The sequence below is a fragment of the Dermacentor albipictus genome, chromosome 3 (genome assembly GCF_038994185.2).
Source record: "Dermacentor albipictus isolate Rhodes 1998 colony chromosome 3, USDA_Dalb.pri_finalv2, whole genome shotgun sequence".
In the NCBI taxonomy this organism is placed as follows: Eukaryota; Metazoa; Arthropoda; class Arachnida; order Ixodida; family Ixodidae; genus Dermacentor; species Dermacentor albipictus.
In genome coordinates, this window is record NC_091823.1 from 7,881,020 (window position 1) to 7,898,958 (window position 17,939).

Consider the following 17,939-nt stretch of genomic DNA (forward strand, 5'->3'; position numbering starts at 1 on the left):
TCCTATGAGGAAAAACATGAGTAGTCAATCAGCTGCCACCGTAACTATCCCGCCTGTTTGTTTATGGCAAGAATCCTTTGTACTTCACATAATAACACGAAAAAAAAAAGAAGAGATCGGATTAACTATGCCTCCGGCTTTTCTATTTCACTTATATGAGAAAAATAAATTACTTGGAAGTGAAAGAACATTAAACAGAAACAGCAATGATAATGAAAAAGATACTTTAACAGAGGGAAACGCTAACACATACGAGAGGGGATTGGGAGGGGGGCTGGGGTAGTGGAAGAAGAAACATGAACGAACGCTAGAGAGATAGGCAGGTTGTCCTGAGTGATGTGGCTCTAGTCTGCTACTCCACGCTGGTGAAGGAGTTTGGAGGAACGATAGGGATGGGGTATAGAAAGATGAAGGTAGTATGGCGAATAAGATGATGATAGCTGCTGCCGTACATAACGCGAGCCACTACGTAAAATCATTGTTACTATTTTGCGCACATACGTATATTGCTATAGTGCCGAGCGATAAGTGATGTGCAGAGTGCTGAACCAATTGGGCAATCGTCCACTACCCGAACTATAAGCTCTAGGACAGAACTCCCAAAGAACATCCGCGCTGAACGCCATATTCGCGTTACCAAGATTCCTGCGGTCTACGGGCCTTCACGATAGAATTTAAGAACGCCGCTCCCTACCGCTCTATAGTTTACGCCGTTTCTTTGTGCTGGTCTCTTTTTCTCGCCCTCTCCCCCTTCCGCTCTCTTTTTCGGTTTTATCCCCCTACTCCTTCTCCCCGTGCAGGGTAGCCAACCGGTACCACATCTGGTTAACCTCCCTGTCTTTCTGTGTATTCTCTCTCTCTCTCCGTATTGTCGCTTCTGCAGAGAACCCGGGTCCCTTAGGCACATAGTAGGGGGTTGCAGACAGACAGCATGAAATCCTCCGAACCCTCATCACACCAATGAGCTTTGGGAGAGAGCCTTGACCATCTCCTACCTCGAGGATCAGCAAACGGCTGATCGTAAAGGCCTACGACGCGGGCCGAGCTCAAGGCATTCTGGAATGAGGACGCCTCTCCAAAGCTCCATTCACATAATTCACGTTCTCTCTCTCTGAATGGTGAGGTTATTTATGCGGGTGTTAATACGACTGTCATTTATCTTGCTTGGTGCAATGCTATGGGGACGTACTCCAGTTAGTCGTTCCTCACGTTGTGGCGGCCACGGGCAAGGGTTGGGTATATCACTCGAAAGTACTCTAACCACCTGCAAGCCTAAAGTAAAGCGGATGCTGTTGGCGGGGGAGGCATTATGAGATAGAGTGGTGGCCTAGTGGTGGAACATCCACCTCGAATCCTGATTCCGCCGGAAACCCACTGCTTCTTCTCATGGGTAGAGGTGTGACACAGCCTCGCGATCGGCTGTGTGGAGGCAGTTCTCATATGGTCTGGCGGACGTTGAGAATGGGCGCTCAGGTTTCTAGTATCCCATTCTCTCCCAACCATGGGTGACTTCACTGCAGGCAATCCGTCATGGCCGTGGGAGGCAGAGCACCACTGCCTCAACGCTCGGGAACAACGACTCCTGTGGTCCTCGACCTGCCTGTACCCACAATTAAGCTTGGAATTGAGAACTTGGCGTCGCGTATGTAAGGCTACGGCCGAGCGAACAATCGCCGCTAATGAGTAATATGATGTCCTCCAGTCTGGTGTTCGGCTGTAAAACAAGAAGTTTCATCTGGATGGGGACCTCTAATGGCTCTGTCTCTAAGTCAAACACTACTCGGTGGGCTTAGGCAGTGGGCTTCCCTGTCCAACCACGTACAGCCTTGGATTGAGCACTCAATGCGGATGTGGGAGACGCTCTAAGACACAGATGTCGCTGGATACCTACTGGTAAAATAGGTACAAGCGCGCTCCCTGCTTCATGCTATGACAATGTGGGACCTCAACGCTTTGACAGAACACCCATTTATTGGGAAATAGCCAGCGTGAGACTGGACGGTATCCTTTTGAGAGTTGAATGGTGCTTTGTGTGTTTTGGTTACTGTACGGCATGCGTATTGGTGTGTGTGACCCTCTCCCAAGCAGCGAACACTTTGAAAGCTGGACGCCAGCCCGGGGTCTGCTTGTGTCCGTTTTATAAATCAGTGGGTGCCCGGAGGTAGAGATTGAACCACACACCTCCCGCAGCCGAGATTGGAGCTTTACCCACAGGGCGCCGGCTAATCGCGAACGACGTTCAGGTTGACAAACCGCCTGCGGTCACAGAGCCCCTATAGAGTCTCAGTGTACCCGCCATTCCACCGATGCTAGTGCAATTTTCGCAACACGTTGCTTGTAGCACATACAGAAAAAGATGTGGCACTAAGAAAGCCTAACTCAAAGTATCTTGCTCGCTTTTTGCTTTATTGCCTGATGTTTTCATTTCATTCTCATGCCGCCATAAAAAGCAAGACTTAATTCATTCTTGGGCTTCGGTGCACACATTTGTTTTTTTTTCATATGCATCCCCTTCTTCAATGCAGTAAAAATTTAGCAGACAGGCAATGAGATTTGGATCCGCGGCTAAGCTATGAAAATTTACTATACTTTGGAAGGAAACTTGTCTTCGTTCTTGACTGGTTAGAAGCGGTGCAGGTTGGTGCATATAGCCTTATTCGAGTGCGACTTATCCGAATTCCATGAGACCTGTGGCTTGCATGGAACTTTTGCGCGGCTTATCTCCTCGCGCAAAAGAGCACGAAACGCCGAAGTTAAAGTCCGCCACAACTGCTACGCCTCCGTCTAGACTACATTTACTTTAGGCGACCACCGTTGAACGATCGTGAATACCTTTGGGGGAAAGTGATTTGGCGCTTTTGTGGATTTCCTAGTAAACTGCACTTACCAAATCTCATTGTTGCTTATTTTGCTACGTGTCGAAGAACGTCTGCTCTTCAAATGCTTGCACCCTCTGAAGTCAAGCGCACCCAAGGATGAGGACACGAACGTTAGTGCGTTCCCGTTAGTGCGGTCGTCGGCGGAGGAGTATGCGGCTCGTTTTGGTGGCCCAATTTTCCCGTCGCTCGTCCTCCCTAATTGGATGTCGAGGCGGGCGCGCGTCACGGCCCGTCCCGATGGCTCTTTTCGAAATCCCGCGAGTGATCTGTCCGTCGGCGTGCGACGTGTACGCGGCTCACTCGCCGAACCACTCCCCGCGACGGCTCTGGCAGAAGAAAAGGCAGGTCTGTGAGCAGCCCTCCCGCATCACCCGTCATGTCACGAGCTTTCGCTATCGAACGCCTGCCGCCGCCTCAATCCCACTGAAGGCTGTCGCGCCTCCTTTGGCGCACGCTAAAGGTTTCCTGCCCAGCGAGAGCGTTTCTCCTTTCATTTCCGCGGTATTCTCTCTAGCATATGTGCGAGCAGCCGGAGACAAACAAGAACAAAATGAAGGCTATTTGGCACTTTCTTTCCTTTCCGTTATAAAAGGGTTCCTTGGCTACGTTAACACCAAAGTTCTTTTTGTCTGGATTGCCATAACCATTCGTGCGCGGGAAGGATTCTTAAATACCAATGCCAGATGGTCGGCGCCGCGGAACCTCTATGAGGTGGACTGAAAGAAACTGCTCCTTGTCCTTTGGTGCCCCTTTCTTTCTCGTTGCCGCCCAATTTGCTCATGATGGCCTCCAGTGTGCAGCTATATCGTTATCCAGAACAGACGCAGCTACAGTACTTCGTTCGTTCGCATGTGAACTTACACTTGCACATTGGAACTCGACGGAATTTACCAACGTTTGTCTCCACAGCTTGGATCCGAATTTATGGCTATTTCTTCCGTCAGAACTATCTAGAGCTAGAGATACGCTTCTGTGCCGCTTGTAGCTTGGCGTGGCCTTCATGCATGCTTACCCATTTGATCGGGATGGCCAACAGCCATCCCGATCCCCATGCGATAACTGTAGCTGCGATGAAACAGTCACCGACCTTCTCTGTGAGTGTCCCCGCTTCAGTGCACCCAAGAAAGGACTTTCAAGAGTGTTAGATGGTCTTGACAAGGACTCTTTGTCAGGCGAAATGGCCCTGGGACGCCGGCCGAGCCCGTCCTCAGCACAGAAGGCTTTGAAAGCGTTGTTGGGCTTCTTGCGGAGAGCTGGTATTAGAGACAGACGTTACGCAGTGCCAAATTACCCCACGCCCTGTTCTCTTGTACTCTTTATTTTTTCTTCGCAATATCTCTTTTCTATTATCTTTTAGCCGGTCTGAGAACTTGCTAACCTCCTTGTCTTTCCCGTCTATTCCTATTTCTCCTCAACCTTTCTTTCTCGTCGCTTCGCGCAGACAGCTTCCTGAAGTAATGTTCCAACCTGGAAAACAATGCAGGTCTTGTTCTGGCTTCGTAACAGGAGTCACTATCTTCGAACATCGGTGCTAGCGGAAAGATATCACGCCGCTTATATGGTGTGCCACGCCACGTTCACACGTCTTAATACAAATGGTTCAAGCTGCTCTCACTCTTACCCGCGCCCTACAGATGCTGTGCCTGTCGTTCTTCACCCCAAACGGTCCAACAGCTGGGGGAGCTTCATCTTAGGAAGAGGCAGTTGGGAAGCCATGCATGAGCTCAGCAAGAAAACGACCTGCCATGCTTTCATTTTTGGTATTCCTAAGTTGACGACGTACCAAGGTGAGCAACGCCAACTCTCTCCCAATCCCCCTTGTTTCCCTGTTCACCCGCTCCGAGATAAGGGTCAACGAGAGTCGAGCAGCTTTGACGAGGTAAGCAGCAGCCATGTCAGTTCGCCATATCGAATGTCTCATTAGAGCGAGCGTCCTCGTCCGCCTGCAATGATGATTGGCAGACGCCGTGCACAGTTCGTATTTAGCTTTGACGCCGCTATAGCCTCACACGTGGGAGTCACGCAGCGTGCGAGGCTGAGTGTCGTGGCGGGAATCTCGGTGCAAGACGTGACGTTAAATTGTGCAATGGCGGCAGCGCGCGACGCACACGCCGAGTGAGCGGACTCAAAAGGGGCTTGTGCTCACGCATTATTGATGCCGCTTCGATTCGATCTTCTGCGCCTCCGCGTCAATTATTCCCACGTACGCAGCTGCTCTCCGCCATGACAATCAAAATTGCACGGTCGCTGGTTTGCTTTGGCACACCCGCAAAAAAACATAAGCAAAGATGCGTAGAATTCTTTATGGATTCTCTGTGGCGCGACGCCGTCATTACAGGGGAAGTATTGTTTCTGCAGACTATCTCTCACTAGCGGTGAAAGAATTCGTCTACAGAGCACCGTACAAAAGGAAATCACATCCATTGGAGCGTCTACTTTCCTCAGCCTTGGTACTGAAGCGCTATAGGAACATGTGAAAATAGTGAGCCTCCAGGGCACGCTGAACTTTACCATCTGTAATATGATGATATAATAGACCCCTAGCAGGTCTATTATAGATTATAGATTATATTAGATTTTGGATGCTGTGTTATGTCAGAAACAAGCTATTACAGCGCAGTCTTAATTAACTGAATGTAGCATCATTCACGCTGTTTGCGTACCGATATCTTAACGTGTTCAAACTGGGCGGATGAAAGAAGTTGCCCTTCCCTCAACTCTTTTTCCCTCCTAGGAGGTCGCACTACGTGCAATCGCCAAGAAATATCCGCGCACCGCGCATGAGCGCACACCGAAACGAGGCGTCTCCACGCATTCTATGTGTGTGGTTGCTTATGTCTATACAGTATAGAACGTTGTTGGAGATGCTTCGAAATTGAATTGAATTCTGGGGTTTTGCGTGCCAAGATCCCTATTTGATTATGGCCATACAGTGGGGGACTCCGGTCACAGGCGTCTTTTGCATTTCGCCCTTACGCAGCCGCCACGGCCGGGATTTGATCCCACGACCTCTTGCTTAGCCGCACCTTTCTAGCGGGCCGCCCTCACATGCGCACTATTTCGTTTTGCGCGTCGTTCTTTTGCCATGCCGCTACAAATCGGAACAACCTGCCCCACCAAATCACCGCCATCACTTGCCCTTGTACGTTTATCGACAGTGTCACTGCACACAATGAACCTGACTCGTTAACGCAGCTAGCTGCTCGTGAAATCTTATTTTGCATTATTTGGGTCTATGTATTTGTACTGACGAATTTAGCTCATGTAGTCTCTATCTTTTTCATTTTCTTTCTGTTGTTTGCGTGATCAATTATGCTTTGCGCAAAAAAATTGCCATGATGTATTCCCATCCTTTATGTAATGTCCCTATCAAAGGGTCTTTAATGTAATAAAGTGAAGTGAAGCAGCACTGTATCTGCTACGCCAGCACGGCGGGTATCTCACTTTGGCACGTTGACTCTTCTGCACCAGGGGCGGCTTGCACGAATATTTAAAAACGACAACAATAACGAATTTAAGAACGCGTTATTGTGCGGACCAGGCGTTGTCTATGGAATATTTAGGAACGCTTCCTATTATTTTCATTAATAAATGTTCGTGCAAACCGCCCCAGGTTACTGTCTTCAATTGCAATTATCGTGAAAATTATGCAATGTCAGCAGCCGCCGCGACGCACTTCCATGTCGGCGAGGGCAACACTAAATACCAAGAATTGTTGAGCAAGTCGCACAAAGTGGTGTCAACCCCGCGACAGACGTCGCACACCTCCCTGCTTATTTCAATTTCATTTTCATTCATTTTATTTTTTTTTATACTGTCAGCCTCATTTGGGCTATAACAGAGGTGGACAGGAAAAAAAATAAATTATGGGGTTTTACGTGCCAAAACCACTTTCTGATTATGAGGCACGCCGTAGTGGAGGACTCCGGAAATTTCGACCACCTGGGGTTCTTTAACGTGCGCCTAAATCTAAGCACACGGGTGTTTTCGCATTTCACCCCCATCGAAATGCGGCCGCCGTGGCCGGGATTCGATCCCGCGGCCTCGTGCTCAGCAGCCTAACACCATAGCCACTGAGCAACCACGGCGGTAGAGGTGGACAGGAGAATACATACTCATAAATAAGCACTTCTAGTACAAGCAACTATAAACATATAACAATGATTGGCAAAGGATTACCAAAGCTCCTCACTCTGAAGCACAGTAAACACTGCATAAAATACACTATACATCCATAAACACTAAGGGCCCGTACATGGTCGCTCCGCCCGTCCGTTCCGCCCTCGCCCGGCCGCGTGCGGAAGCCCGAAAGGCGGAAGGTGTCGCAAAATTCGATGCACGCTCAATCCGCACGACCGGAACGCACGCGCACTCCTATTGGGCGACGCGGCCTGTTCACAGCTGGCAACCGTTCGGCGGAGCAAAGGTGTTCAAGGTTGGCAACGACCTTTGACAGCAGACGACACTGGCATATTTTTGCAGATCTGATTTCAAGTTTCCGCGTTCCGGTGAAAATGCGACTCTAGGCTGCCACATTCTGTTCTTCAGCCGTATGTGTTGCATTGGCACCGTCATCCTTCTTTGAAACATTGCACAGTCGTCTTATCTGCGCCACCTTTTACAGATGTATTGCAATCGCATCACGTCGCAGCACGCGACGTATTCTCGGATGATTACTTTCAGTGCACGCTGCCTTGGCTGGTTGAACAAAACCTCTCTAATTATCCAACGTGATGCGTTCTACGTCACGCGAAACTGATAGTGTCGCCGGAAGCGCGGTGGCGCGGTTTCTGTAGTGCTAGTGACAGCTTGCAAGAATACGGAACACACGCACATCTGTCGCGGAATGCATTTGCGTAGGTCGCCAAGACGCACCTTTTTACCACTGAGCACGCGTGTGAGGCTCCGAGTACAGCTTGCTGACACGCTTGCTCGTGCTTTTTTTTTTCACTCTGCCAATTTTAAGAGAGTGCTTAAAGCAGTTGGATTCATGGAATGCCTTTTCCTTAAATTATTTGCTCAGCGATGACTGAAGTTCTCACCGCTTGCAAAAAAAAAAAAAAAGTTATGCATAAGTGGTTAACTTCATGCAGCAAGGAATTGAAGGTTAAGCAGTGAATCTACAATTCATTATGACTGGCTTAAAGCAATACGTGTGTATAGCGGTGACCTTATGCAGATATCTGCATACTCATGAGATATGTTTCCAAGGGGAGTACTTATTTGAAAGCATATAATTTACATTGCTGATAGGAAAACTTATTTTGAGTGAAATCAAACAATTGCATTCTTTCTTGCCAGCCTGGCTACCCAATATGTTGCCAGCTTACTACTTAACATACCTAATTTAACATTTCAACAATGTACAAACATTACCAAAGCACAAAATTAAGCAGTACCTTGACAGGCATGCTCCCTCTCTCACCCATGGCACCAAACAAGGATGTTCGACTTGAGATTCTTTGATACTGTCGGCATCATACATGCGTGTTCTATTTTGATTACTCTACTTATAAAAATTAAGCTCTAATCAGATTATATGAGTTAGTTGGGCATGAGCTGCATGTTGTTTATGTATTTATGTAGTAACAACCTTGCTAGCTCATGCACAGCCATATTTTAGGAAAATGAAAAATGCATAGCATAACATAAACAGCTGGCTAGTGCCTGTATTTATTTGAGAGCAAACCGACATTATCAAGTGTAGCTTAGCAGTGAGCTCAGTGACCTCTTGTGGTGTGAAAAGGTTGATGTAGTTAGTAGTTTTGTGTTTGTCTTTCTTACTTAGTTGCTGTTTTAACATGCACATGACAATCAAATGAAAGTGCGTAGGGCAGAAGACAGGGCCACACAAAAAGCGAGGAAACATTCATTGTCATTTCTTTATTTCCATAACAAACCAGCGAATAGTTCCTTAGGTTCAGTTTTGTGAATAATGCACAAGGTGTTCTGCGTAAAACTGAAAGATTGTAGTGCTCTATTACCTATACACTATTTGGGTAGCCAAATGAACGATACTCCCATTAGCACTGTGAGAGCACAGAAATTTGCAGTCAAGAGGCCGCAGTGGCTCAGCCTCTGTGCCAAATGTAAAATTGTTCCAAAAGAAAACATGCATACTGGTGAATTGGGTATGCATTCACATCTGCTATTCAAATCCACACATCACAAGTAATCTTTCATTCCTTGGCACATTTCTCACCATTGTACAGACTTTGTTTCAGCGCTCTGTGTGTGCAGTAATATAACTTGGTAAATCAAAGCTGCGGTTATTCAGTACACTGAAAGCAACTTTGCGTGTGGGTTAGATAAAATAATGCTCCTACATATGGGTCAGCTTAGTATTATCAGCCGTTTTGTTTACTAGTTCACTGTTACGCCTGAACTATACGGTGCCACTGGACAATGCTGTATCCCTGCAGGCACGCTAGAACAGCTTGGATATGCACAAACAATCCTTTACATCGCACTTAAATTAAGGTGGTGTAGATTTGCTGTCACAATGTGCTTGTAAGCATAACTGCCGAGCATTCAAAAAAGTGTTTGAAATGTAAGGGTGGATGCTCAGGTTTGCAGGTGTGACATTTTACATTTATAGTGCAAGGACACACCGATGAACAGGAAGGATACCACACAAATCCTCGTGTTGTGACCTCGCAGTCACAATGCAAGTAGTTTTCAGTAGTGTTTAGCTATAAACATGTGAAGCAATCTGTAAATTCAAAACTGTATTAAGTAAACTGAGACACCATGAAAAGCAACATAACACTACGGTGTACACATTTTTGTCACATCAGCTCTTTGTGGTGCAGGTCAAATATGTATACAAGCTATTTGTAGGAAGTAGGAAGCCTATCCAATATAAACAAGAAACTTGCAGGCAAGGTAATCACAACAAACCAGCTGAGACGGTGGTACTATTCTACTTGTTTTCGTTTGTGATAGCACAAGTGTTCCCACTTGTGCTGCTGGATGGTTGCGACTGATATGCTCGCGAAGGTTTGGGTCATTCACATTTCAAGGGATGAGTAACTGTTACATACGTAAATCATCTTCCTCTGCATGCAGCCGCTGTGGCTGGCAGTCGATCCCGTAGCCACATGCTTAGCAGCCCAACACCACAACCACTAAGCAATCACGGCGGGTAACTGCTCCTCAGGTTGTGCAATCTGTGTGGCTGTATCAAAGCACTGATGTAACACGTGTTTCAGTGGGGTCCAACTACAGCACAGAAGTTGTGGTGCAGCTCTTCCTAATGGCAACATGTGTTGCAGCTGGGATACAAAGAGTTTAGCCTTTGTATCCGATGAGCATATGGTAAGTGGAAACTTTGTTTCCACTTCTAAAAATTTTTGAGTATGTTCTAAATGACATGAGCCAATGTTGTAATGCTATTTTAATTTTTATAATAGCTGTACACGTTTGTGTACATCAAGTACACCATGAAATAACAGTCATCGGGGTATGCTTGAAAGGCACCTTCAGCATCTGCACTTCAAACCGCAGCTATGTCGTAGCCATTGTAGGTGAAACAGCAGTAGTCAACGCGAAATTGACCGCCACTTTAGCAGTTTGCATGCAAACACACATTCATGTGGTGGCATTGTTTATTTTGGTTACCTGGCCCAGGCAAGTAATGTGAATAAGAGAACAATTATGAAACATCATTAGCTTAGTGAGGCCCAAAATACTAATTCGGGTAACTATTAATAGCAGTAGTCGAGGGCACGCTTGAAAGGCACCATTAGCAGTCTGCACGTCAAAGCGCAGTCAAGTCGTCGCCACTGTTGGTGAAACGGCAGCACTCAATGCGAAAATGACAGCCACTGTTGGCAGCTTGCATGCAAACACACATTCATGTGGTGGCATTGTTTATTTTGGTTACCTGGCCCAGGCAAGTAATGCGAATAAGAGAACAATTATCAAACATCATTAGCTTAGTTAGGCCCAAAATATTCAGTCGGGTAACTATTCATAGCAGTAGTCGAGGGCACGCTTGAAAGGCACCATTAGCAGTCTGCACGTCAAAGCGCAGTCAAGTCGTCGCCACTGTTGGTGAAACGGCAGCACTCAATGCGAAAATGACAGCCACTGTTGGCAGCTTGCATGCAAACACACATTCATGTGGTGGCATTGTATATTTTGGTTACCTGGCCCAGGCAAGTAATGTGAATAGGAGAACAATTATCAAACATCATTAGCTTAGTTAGGCCCAAAATACTCAGTCGGGCAACTATTAATAGCAGTAGTCGAGGGCACGCTTGAAATGACCATTAGCAGTCTGCACGTCAAATCACAGTCATGTCGCAGCCATTGTTGTATTTGTTTATCTCACGGCAAGTAACACCAATGTAAGCACAATTATTCACCCTGAATAGCTTTGCTAGCATTGTTTGTACTAAAAAATTCTGAGTGAAGTTGAATGTGTTTTATTGAGGCAATTATTTAATTCACAAGCCATCGGCATAGTGATCGACGGCCAGGTTCAAACAATGACATTTGTGAAGTAATAAATGGTGAAAGTTGCAAAAGCTATCAGTGCATTGCTTTGCTGGGCTCCATTTACTGAAAAATGTCTTTGCAACGACAAAAGCATCAGACAGGAAATGACACCCCACTGCACAATGTTATTCGTGTTGAACTTTTTTGCCATCATATGTGATGGGCAGCGAAACCATCCGTTTACTAAGACTGATTGCGTGAAAAATGCAACAGCATAGCAAGGTGTAGTTTCACAATATGGCACCCTTTCATGTGCACTTCTGGCAAGCTGCCACATGCACTGATGCATAAACATGAACTGAGCTAAGAGGCTAAGTTGCTGTGCAACCCCCATGACGCTTTTAAGAAAATCTATCTCTAAACCTTTCTGTTTTCATAGGCGATGAAAATCTGTTTTGAGCAAGTTGGTTAATCACACTGCAGCAACAACACAAGAAGCAAGGACAGAAAACACAGTGAGTAGGCAGACTGAGAAGACGAGGTAGACCAGTGAGAAAGGTTTTAACGAGATGGAAGAGGCCTGCCCTGCCGTGTACATGAGTTAGTGCTTTGAATGAGATTGGTTTATGAAAATGTCTAATGACTTTCCTGAAAGAAAACTAGCAAAAGCAAATGCTAATATAATATAAAAGGACAGAAATAATGGTAAGCGCAAGCACGCATGGAAACAGGCACGTATTCACACACAAATGCGAGAACTAAGAAGAACTCCAACGTAAAGAAATCAGGGAAATAGAAAAAAAATTGACAAACGCAAGAAAACATACATTTACAAACAGACGCGGGTCGAGGTATTATAGGAGCGGGTTCACAAGCTGCTGTGCTTACCTTCTCATATGTTTTCTTTTTTAACCGTTCTCTTAATACTGTCTCGGGAAATTTTAATTGCATTCATGACATTAGTGTTCTCAGGCGCCTCCACATTTCACGACAGCGCTGAACGTCTTGACGTATGCAATTATAATGTTGTTCCCTAATTTCCCCCCACCGATAGAAGCATCTTTAACCGTGCAGTAACAACTTCTGAAACAAACGATAGATGTACGAAGCAGAAAAGGCCGGTGTGATAGGGCTTCTCTATCGGGCTACTACATAAGAAAACGCAATCGGCAACACTTATGCTCAGCTCACTTCTGAGCACACGAACATCGCGTAGTACGACCACTTCTACACCAAGTAACGCTGCAACACATCGCACATATATATCATGATCTGTAGCTCGCAAACGCACTTCATAACGGCAAGAGCACAGCTCGAACGTCGCGGTCACCGTCGCTGACTGCGACGTTCGAGCACAGCTCGAACGTCGCAGTCAGCATCGCAGCCGGCAAAACGGCTCATACGCAGTACAGCACACGCAGAATGGCAGCGATAACTAGGCGATAAAAACTTATCGCTACTGATCGTATCGTTACTTTTGGTAAGTTGCGAAGGGCTGGCGTTCACCACACCGCGGCAACGATCGGCATACACAGAGCAGAAACCAAACGTGTACGCTGGGTGCGCAAATCGGACGCTACTTATTTCGCTACGCCTTGAAGATGTGTGCTGCTCAGAATACATGTGTATGTGATGGAGTTCTCGTCTGCGACGCACACGCGAAGCATGGCACAAGAAATCACGAAGTCGACGGCTTGAAATATTTCTTCCGACGCTCTCGTAAACACAACACACACTTCCTGCGCTCCGTCTGTTTCTGTTGGCGATCGCACGCACTGATGAGGTCTGGAAGCGTACACCGGCTTGCTTCTTCCGATGACTATCTCCGTGGGTGCCACATATCTTTGGTAAAAATCACAAAAAGGAGAAAAAAATAGACTGTTTCTGACGCGGCTGTAGCCTAGGCCTTGCGTCCCCGCTTCACTTCGCTTCGAGCACGCGCCATGTTTGCTGTGACGACAGCCGAACTATCCGCCTCGGACCAGCCAATGAGAGACGAGCAGGCGGCCGGACGGGAAACTTGCGTCCGCTCTTCGCTCGCCAGTAGAGAGCTATCCGCACGCGACCGGACGAGGGCGGAACGGACGTGCGGAGCGACCATGTACGGGCCCTTAGTCATTTAGTTTTTTTTTTTACAAATGAAGGTACACATTCAGATGAAACACTGGAATTCGGCAGCCTGTTCAACCCATTGACCGCCCGCGGAAAAAAACTAAACTTAAAATAATCGTTGTAGCGTCTCGGAGGAGGAATGTACATGTTACTCCGGTGCCTTGATGTTTCCCCAGTTTTTATTTCTATTTACTTTGATCTGTCAATGTTTATTTGATCTTGAATTATTAGAAAAAGTAATTTAAACCTTTCATACTCCACCCTTTCTTGTAGTGGTTGCAGGTAAGCTAGTTTACAAAGCTGAGTCGGCGAGTGCAAACACTGGTATTTGTTAAACATGAAACGTGAAGCCAGTCTTTGTATTCTATCTGGGTGACTGCAATTATTTTTCTGTATATGGATCCCAGACCACCTTTGCGTACTCCATGATTGGCCGTACGAGAGCCTTGTAAGCCAAACATTTTATTTCTAGGCTGGCATTGTGCAGATTTCTCTGAAGTCTCCAGGGTGCTTTGTTGGCCTTAGCACAAACGGAGTCGATATGTAAATTCCGTCGCAGATCTGAAGTTATCCATAAACCCAAGTATTTGTGTTGTTCGAGTCTGGCAAGCTCGTAATTACTTACGGAGTACGTCCATTCTAGGACGCTTTTTTCCCTGGAAACGCACATTGCACCGGATTTTGCCGCTTTTAGATGCATCTGCCAAATAATGCACCAGTTATTTATTTTCTGGAGGTTTAGACTTTCTTCTGATTGATGAGAAGGAGATTTAACTGGATTATAAATTACGCAATCATCTGTGAAAATCATTATAGGGACCTTTGTGTCTTTAGGTCAATCGCTGATAAAAATTAAAAACAGCAGTGGGCCCAAGACACTACCTTGGGGAACTCCAGGCATAACGTTAGTAAATGTAGATATTTTGGTGTTGACTTGAACGTACTGCTTCCGATTGGAGAAATACCAGTGGGCTACATTTGGGTTTTTAAAGATAGCATTTATTTTTAACAACAGTTCAGCATGGGGCACCTTATCGAATGCTTCCGCGAAATCTAAAAATATTATATCAACCTGACTCCAGTAGTTCATTTCACAGGCAAAATCATGAACATGCTCAAAGAGCTGAGTAATCGTGGATAGGCCTTTTCGAAATCCATGTTGCTGAGGGTATATTATGTTGCGAACATCTAGATGTGCCAAAAGAGGTTTGGAAACAATATGCTCGGGAAGCTTGGAACAAGTATTTGTAAGTGAAATGGGACGGACATTTTTGCAGTCGTTGGTACTGCCACCTTTGTGTATCGGTATGATCTTAGCATCCTTCCAAGCATTGGGCAAACAACCACCGGTTATTGAGGACTGGAAAATAATTGCTAAATACTTCGAAACCCAAATTGCGCACCTATATTGAAATTCATTTGGTATTTCATCATGTCCTGCGCTTGTCTTTTTATCGATTTTAAGGAGTAGGTTCAATACCTCTTGTTCATTAATGGCTATTTCTTCTATGACAGGTGTGTCAGAAGCCTCATTAAAAGGCGGCACTTGTCTATCATCGTGGCTGAACACTGACGAAAAAAAGCACTAAAACTTTCAGCACGTGCTTGTAGGGCTTCTTTATAAGCTTTATCCTCTCCCGTCTCGATCTTTCCTTAGTAAGAGACGTAACCTGGCCAAAACCACGATCTGATTAGGAGGCACACCATGGTGGGAGGCTTCAGATCAACTTAGACAACCAGGGATTATTTCAGGTACCACAAGTGCGCGGTACACGATCGTTTTTCCCTGCGGTAATGCGACCGGCGCAATACCATAGCCACCAAGTCACCCCGCATAGCAAGCAGTGGTGCACACATTAGGATCGGAGTGGAATCACTTGTTCACTGTGATTGCAGTGGATATTAAACAATTGAAATTACGAAATCATTTCCCAGTTCTCTACTATGTGGCCCATCACTGAGAGACTATACATAGGTTCGGGTCGGTTAGGCTACATAAAAAAAGGAAGAAAAAGTGAAACTAAACCCAATAGTTTGCTATCCTTTCATCATCAAAAACAACCTTTCAGCGAGACCTCTTACCCCTCGCAGACGTCGACGTTCTTTATTCCTTCTTTTATTCAGGTTGCTTTTCTCTTTCCGCTGTTTTTCTTTTCCTATTCACGTAGCAAGAGCACTGCATGAATTATATCCGGTAAACACCGTACTCGCGACGTTCATCCAGCATTTCCAAGTCACTCGACGCCAGTATTTTTTTTTCTTTCCATGACGTATCAGAAGTGGGATGCTTAGTCGCTCACGACAGGCTGTAGCTTCCCACTCTGGTGTTTCTGCTGTAAGAGTGTCAGACTAGTCAAAACTCCCAACTCTTAGGCTCTACTCTTCTGCGGATACTCGTCGATCTGAGGAGGCTACCTTGAGTGGAGCGCCAGGAAACGCAGATCCTGGCAGTTCGCCAGGCTCAGAAGAAAAGATAGTGGGCCGGGCACTAGAGAAATATATACTGAGAAAGGAGAAAGGTAAGGAGGTGCATAACTAGTCTGTTTTAATGCCCACTGCAAGACTAAAGCCGCTCCAGGCGATCTCCGATTACCCCCGTCTTGCGTTAGGTGATTCCAACTTGCGCCTGCAAATTTTCTAACTTGATCACCTCACCTAATTTACTGCCATCGCCGACTGCGCTTTCCTTCCCTTGGCACCCATTCTGTAACTGCAATGGTCCACCGGTCACCTACCTGTACGCTTCTGGTTGTTTTTTCCTGGCGTACACGCGCTGCATCCGCGCTTATAATTGTGTTTGTGTCTGCGCTCTCCATAAAATGAGCAAATGTTAATTGGTCCCCTCTTGTTTTGATCAGCTGGGCATACTTGGCCGGGAATAGCATTGCATAAGTTTGTTTGCAGTTCACGGGAAGTGGAGAACTGCAGACCGGCATCAGTGCTGTCTGCGTTCGCTAAAGTTTCTCGAGTTGTTTGAAGTTAACCATTTGCCCTTTCATTACACTCGCAAAATTTCACTGCAAAAACTTTATGCGTGGAGACTGCAGAAAGTAGCTTTATTCATGCCTTTTCTAAATGATTGGTGGTGTCGGGCGGAGGTCAGGTAGACCGCGTTTACTTTGATTGTTCAAAATCTTTTGATTTCGAGAGAGAGACAGAAGAGAGAGAGAAACCAAAAGAGAAAGGTAAGGAAGTTAACCAATGATGTTCCCGATTGCCTACCCTACACTTGGGTAGGGGAAAAGGGTAGATTAGATAAGGAGGGTGGGAGAGAAGAAAAATAATAAAGAGTTTGTAATTCACAGAGTCAGTCGCAGAGGAATTTTGATTTGGTGATTCACACAATTCTGACGCATAAGCTAATAGTAGATGGTGTCAGTGATGCTCTCTGGTTGCTCCTTAAGTACTATCTGTACAAATGTAAAACTATGTTCGTGTATCAGGATGTTTACCTGCACCACACATCGCGAGCAATGATTTATCCCCGGTCTGAATACTTGGACCCATTCTTTAAAGTGTGTAGATAAATTATCTATTTTCTTCCTTCACAAATACCAAACTACTACAGTATGCTGATGATGTCAAATTTTTCATCCCTGTGAAAGACATCAATGCGACTGCCATGTTCGTCAAAGCGAATTTGATTCAGTGCCGCTCTAATGGCGTACCTTTAAATGCACAATAAAACGTTTCTAAAGATTTTCATTCTTGCTAGAAAGCAATTTTCTGTTGTTTTTACATACACATTAAATGACATATTGTTGAAGAAAATGTATCTAACAAACTCTCTAGGTGATAATTATGGTGGTAATATGAAATTAGGTGAGCACGTTAACCATACAGCATATGTTAACCAAATCGTGAGTGCCTAAATACGTTTCAACAGGTAGATGGGTCACTCATATTATTACAGCTACGTGCAAGTTCATAACAGGTATACAACATGAAAACCTTGCATTGGCAACGTAAAGTTCGGGAATCGTTATTCTTGCAAAAGCGTATGTATTCATAGTCCTTTATCTTTCGTATACGCAATTCTGGCGGAATCATGTCTTTAGAGTTTATAAAGTTTGTATTGTCTGTCCCATAATTCGATTGCAATGTTTATTTGAAACTGTGAGTGATGATGGCAATGCTGACATTTTCATACGTATGATACCTCTACCTTAAAAAAATAACATCGACAGAACCCATCTGACGATGACTGCCGACGGTAATGCGTTTACATTGAATCGATATAGCGACACAAGGTGTTGCCACCGTCGGAACGAGTTATGTATGAGGAGCGTATTGCAGGCGGGACTCCTCCTGCTAGCTTCCCTAAGAACACTGGGCGTCATCTAGCGGAGCCGCCGGGAAGCCTGCGCGCGTTCTCCAACATGCATGACCAGCCGGTGCGTGCGAACGTTGAGAAGAGTGGCGACGGGACCAATCTCTCGCGCGTCTTTCTGGAAACCCTGCGTCGTCTTGCAAGAAGTCCACGCGGGACCTCCGAGAGAAGAAGCG

The 17,939-nt window shown here is 45.8% G+C and overlaps 2 protein-coding genes across 15 annotated transcripts in view; one reads left to right on the forward strand and one right to left on the reverse strand.

The window, feature by feature from the left end:
• The window catches only part of GABA-B-R3 (gamma-aminobutyric acid type B receptor subunit 3), a 694,297-nt gene that overhangs the window by 187,087 nt on the left and 489,271 nt on the right, over positions 1 to 17,939 (forward strand). For 4 of the 10 annotated variants that reach the window (XM_070535013.1, XM_070535014.1, XM_070535016.1 and 1 more), the window contains exon 3: positions 4,514 to 4,758. The exons of 5 other annotated variants lie outside the window; for them this stretch is intronic. In XM_070535013.1, coding sequence (XP_070391114.1) covers positions 4,514 to 4,758 — 245 coding nt within the window. Of the gene's footprint in view, positions 1 to 4,513; positions 4,759 to 17,939 lie in introns of those variants that run through there. One more of the 10 variants, XM_070535023.1, reaches the window with a different exon arrangement.
• LOC139057195 (uncharacterized) overlaps positions 1 to 17,939 on the reverse strand; it is a 145,496-nt gene that overhangs the window by 113,311 nt on the left and 14,246 nt on the right. The gene's annotated exons all lie outside the window — the stretch shown is intronic.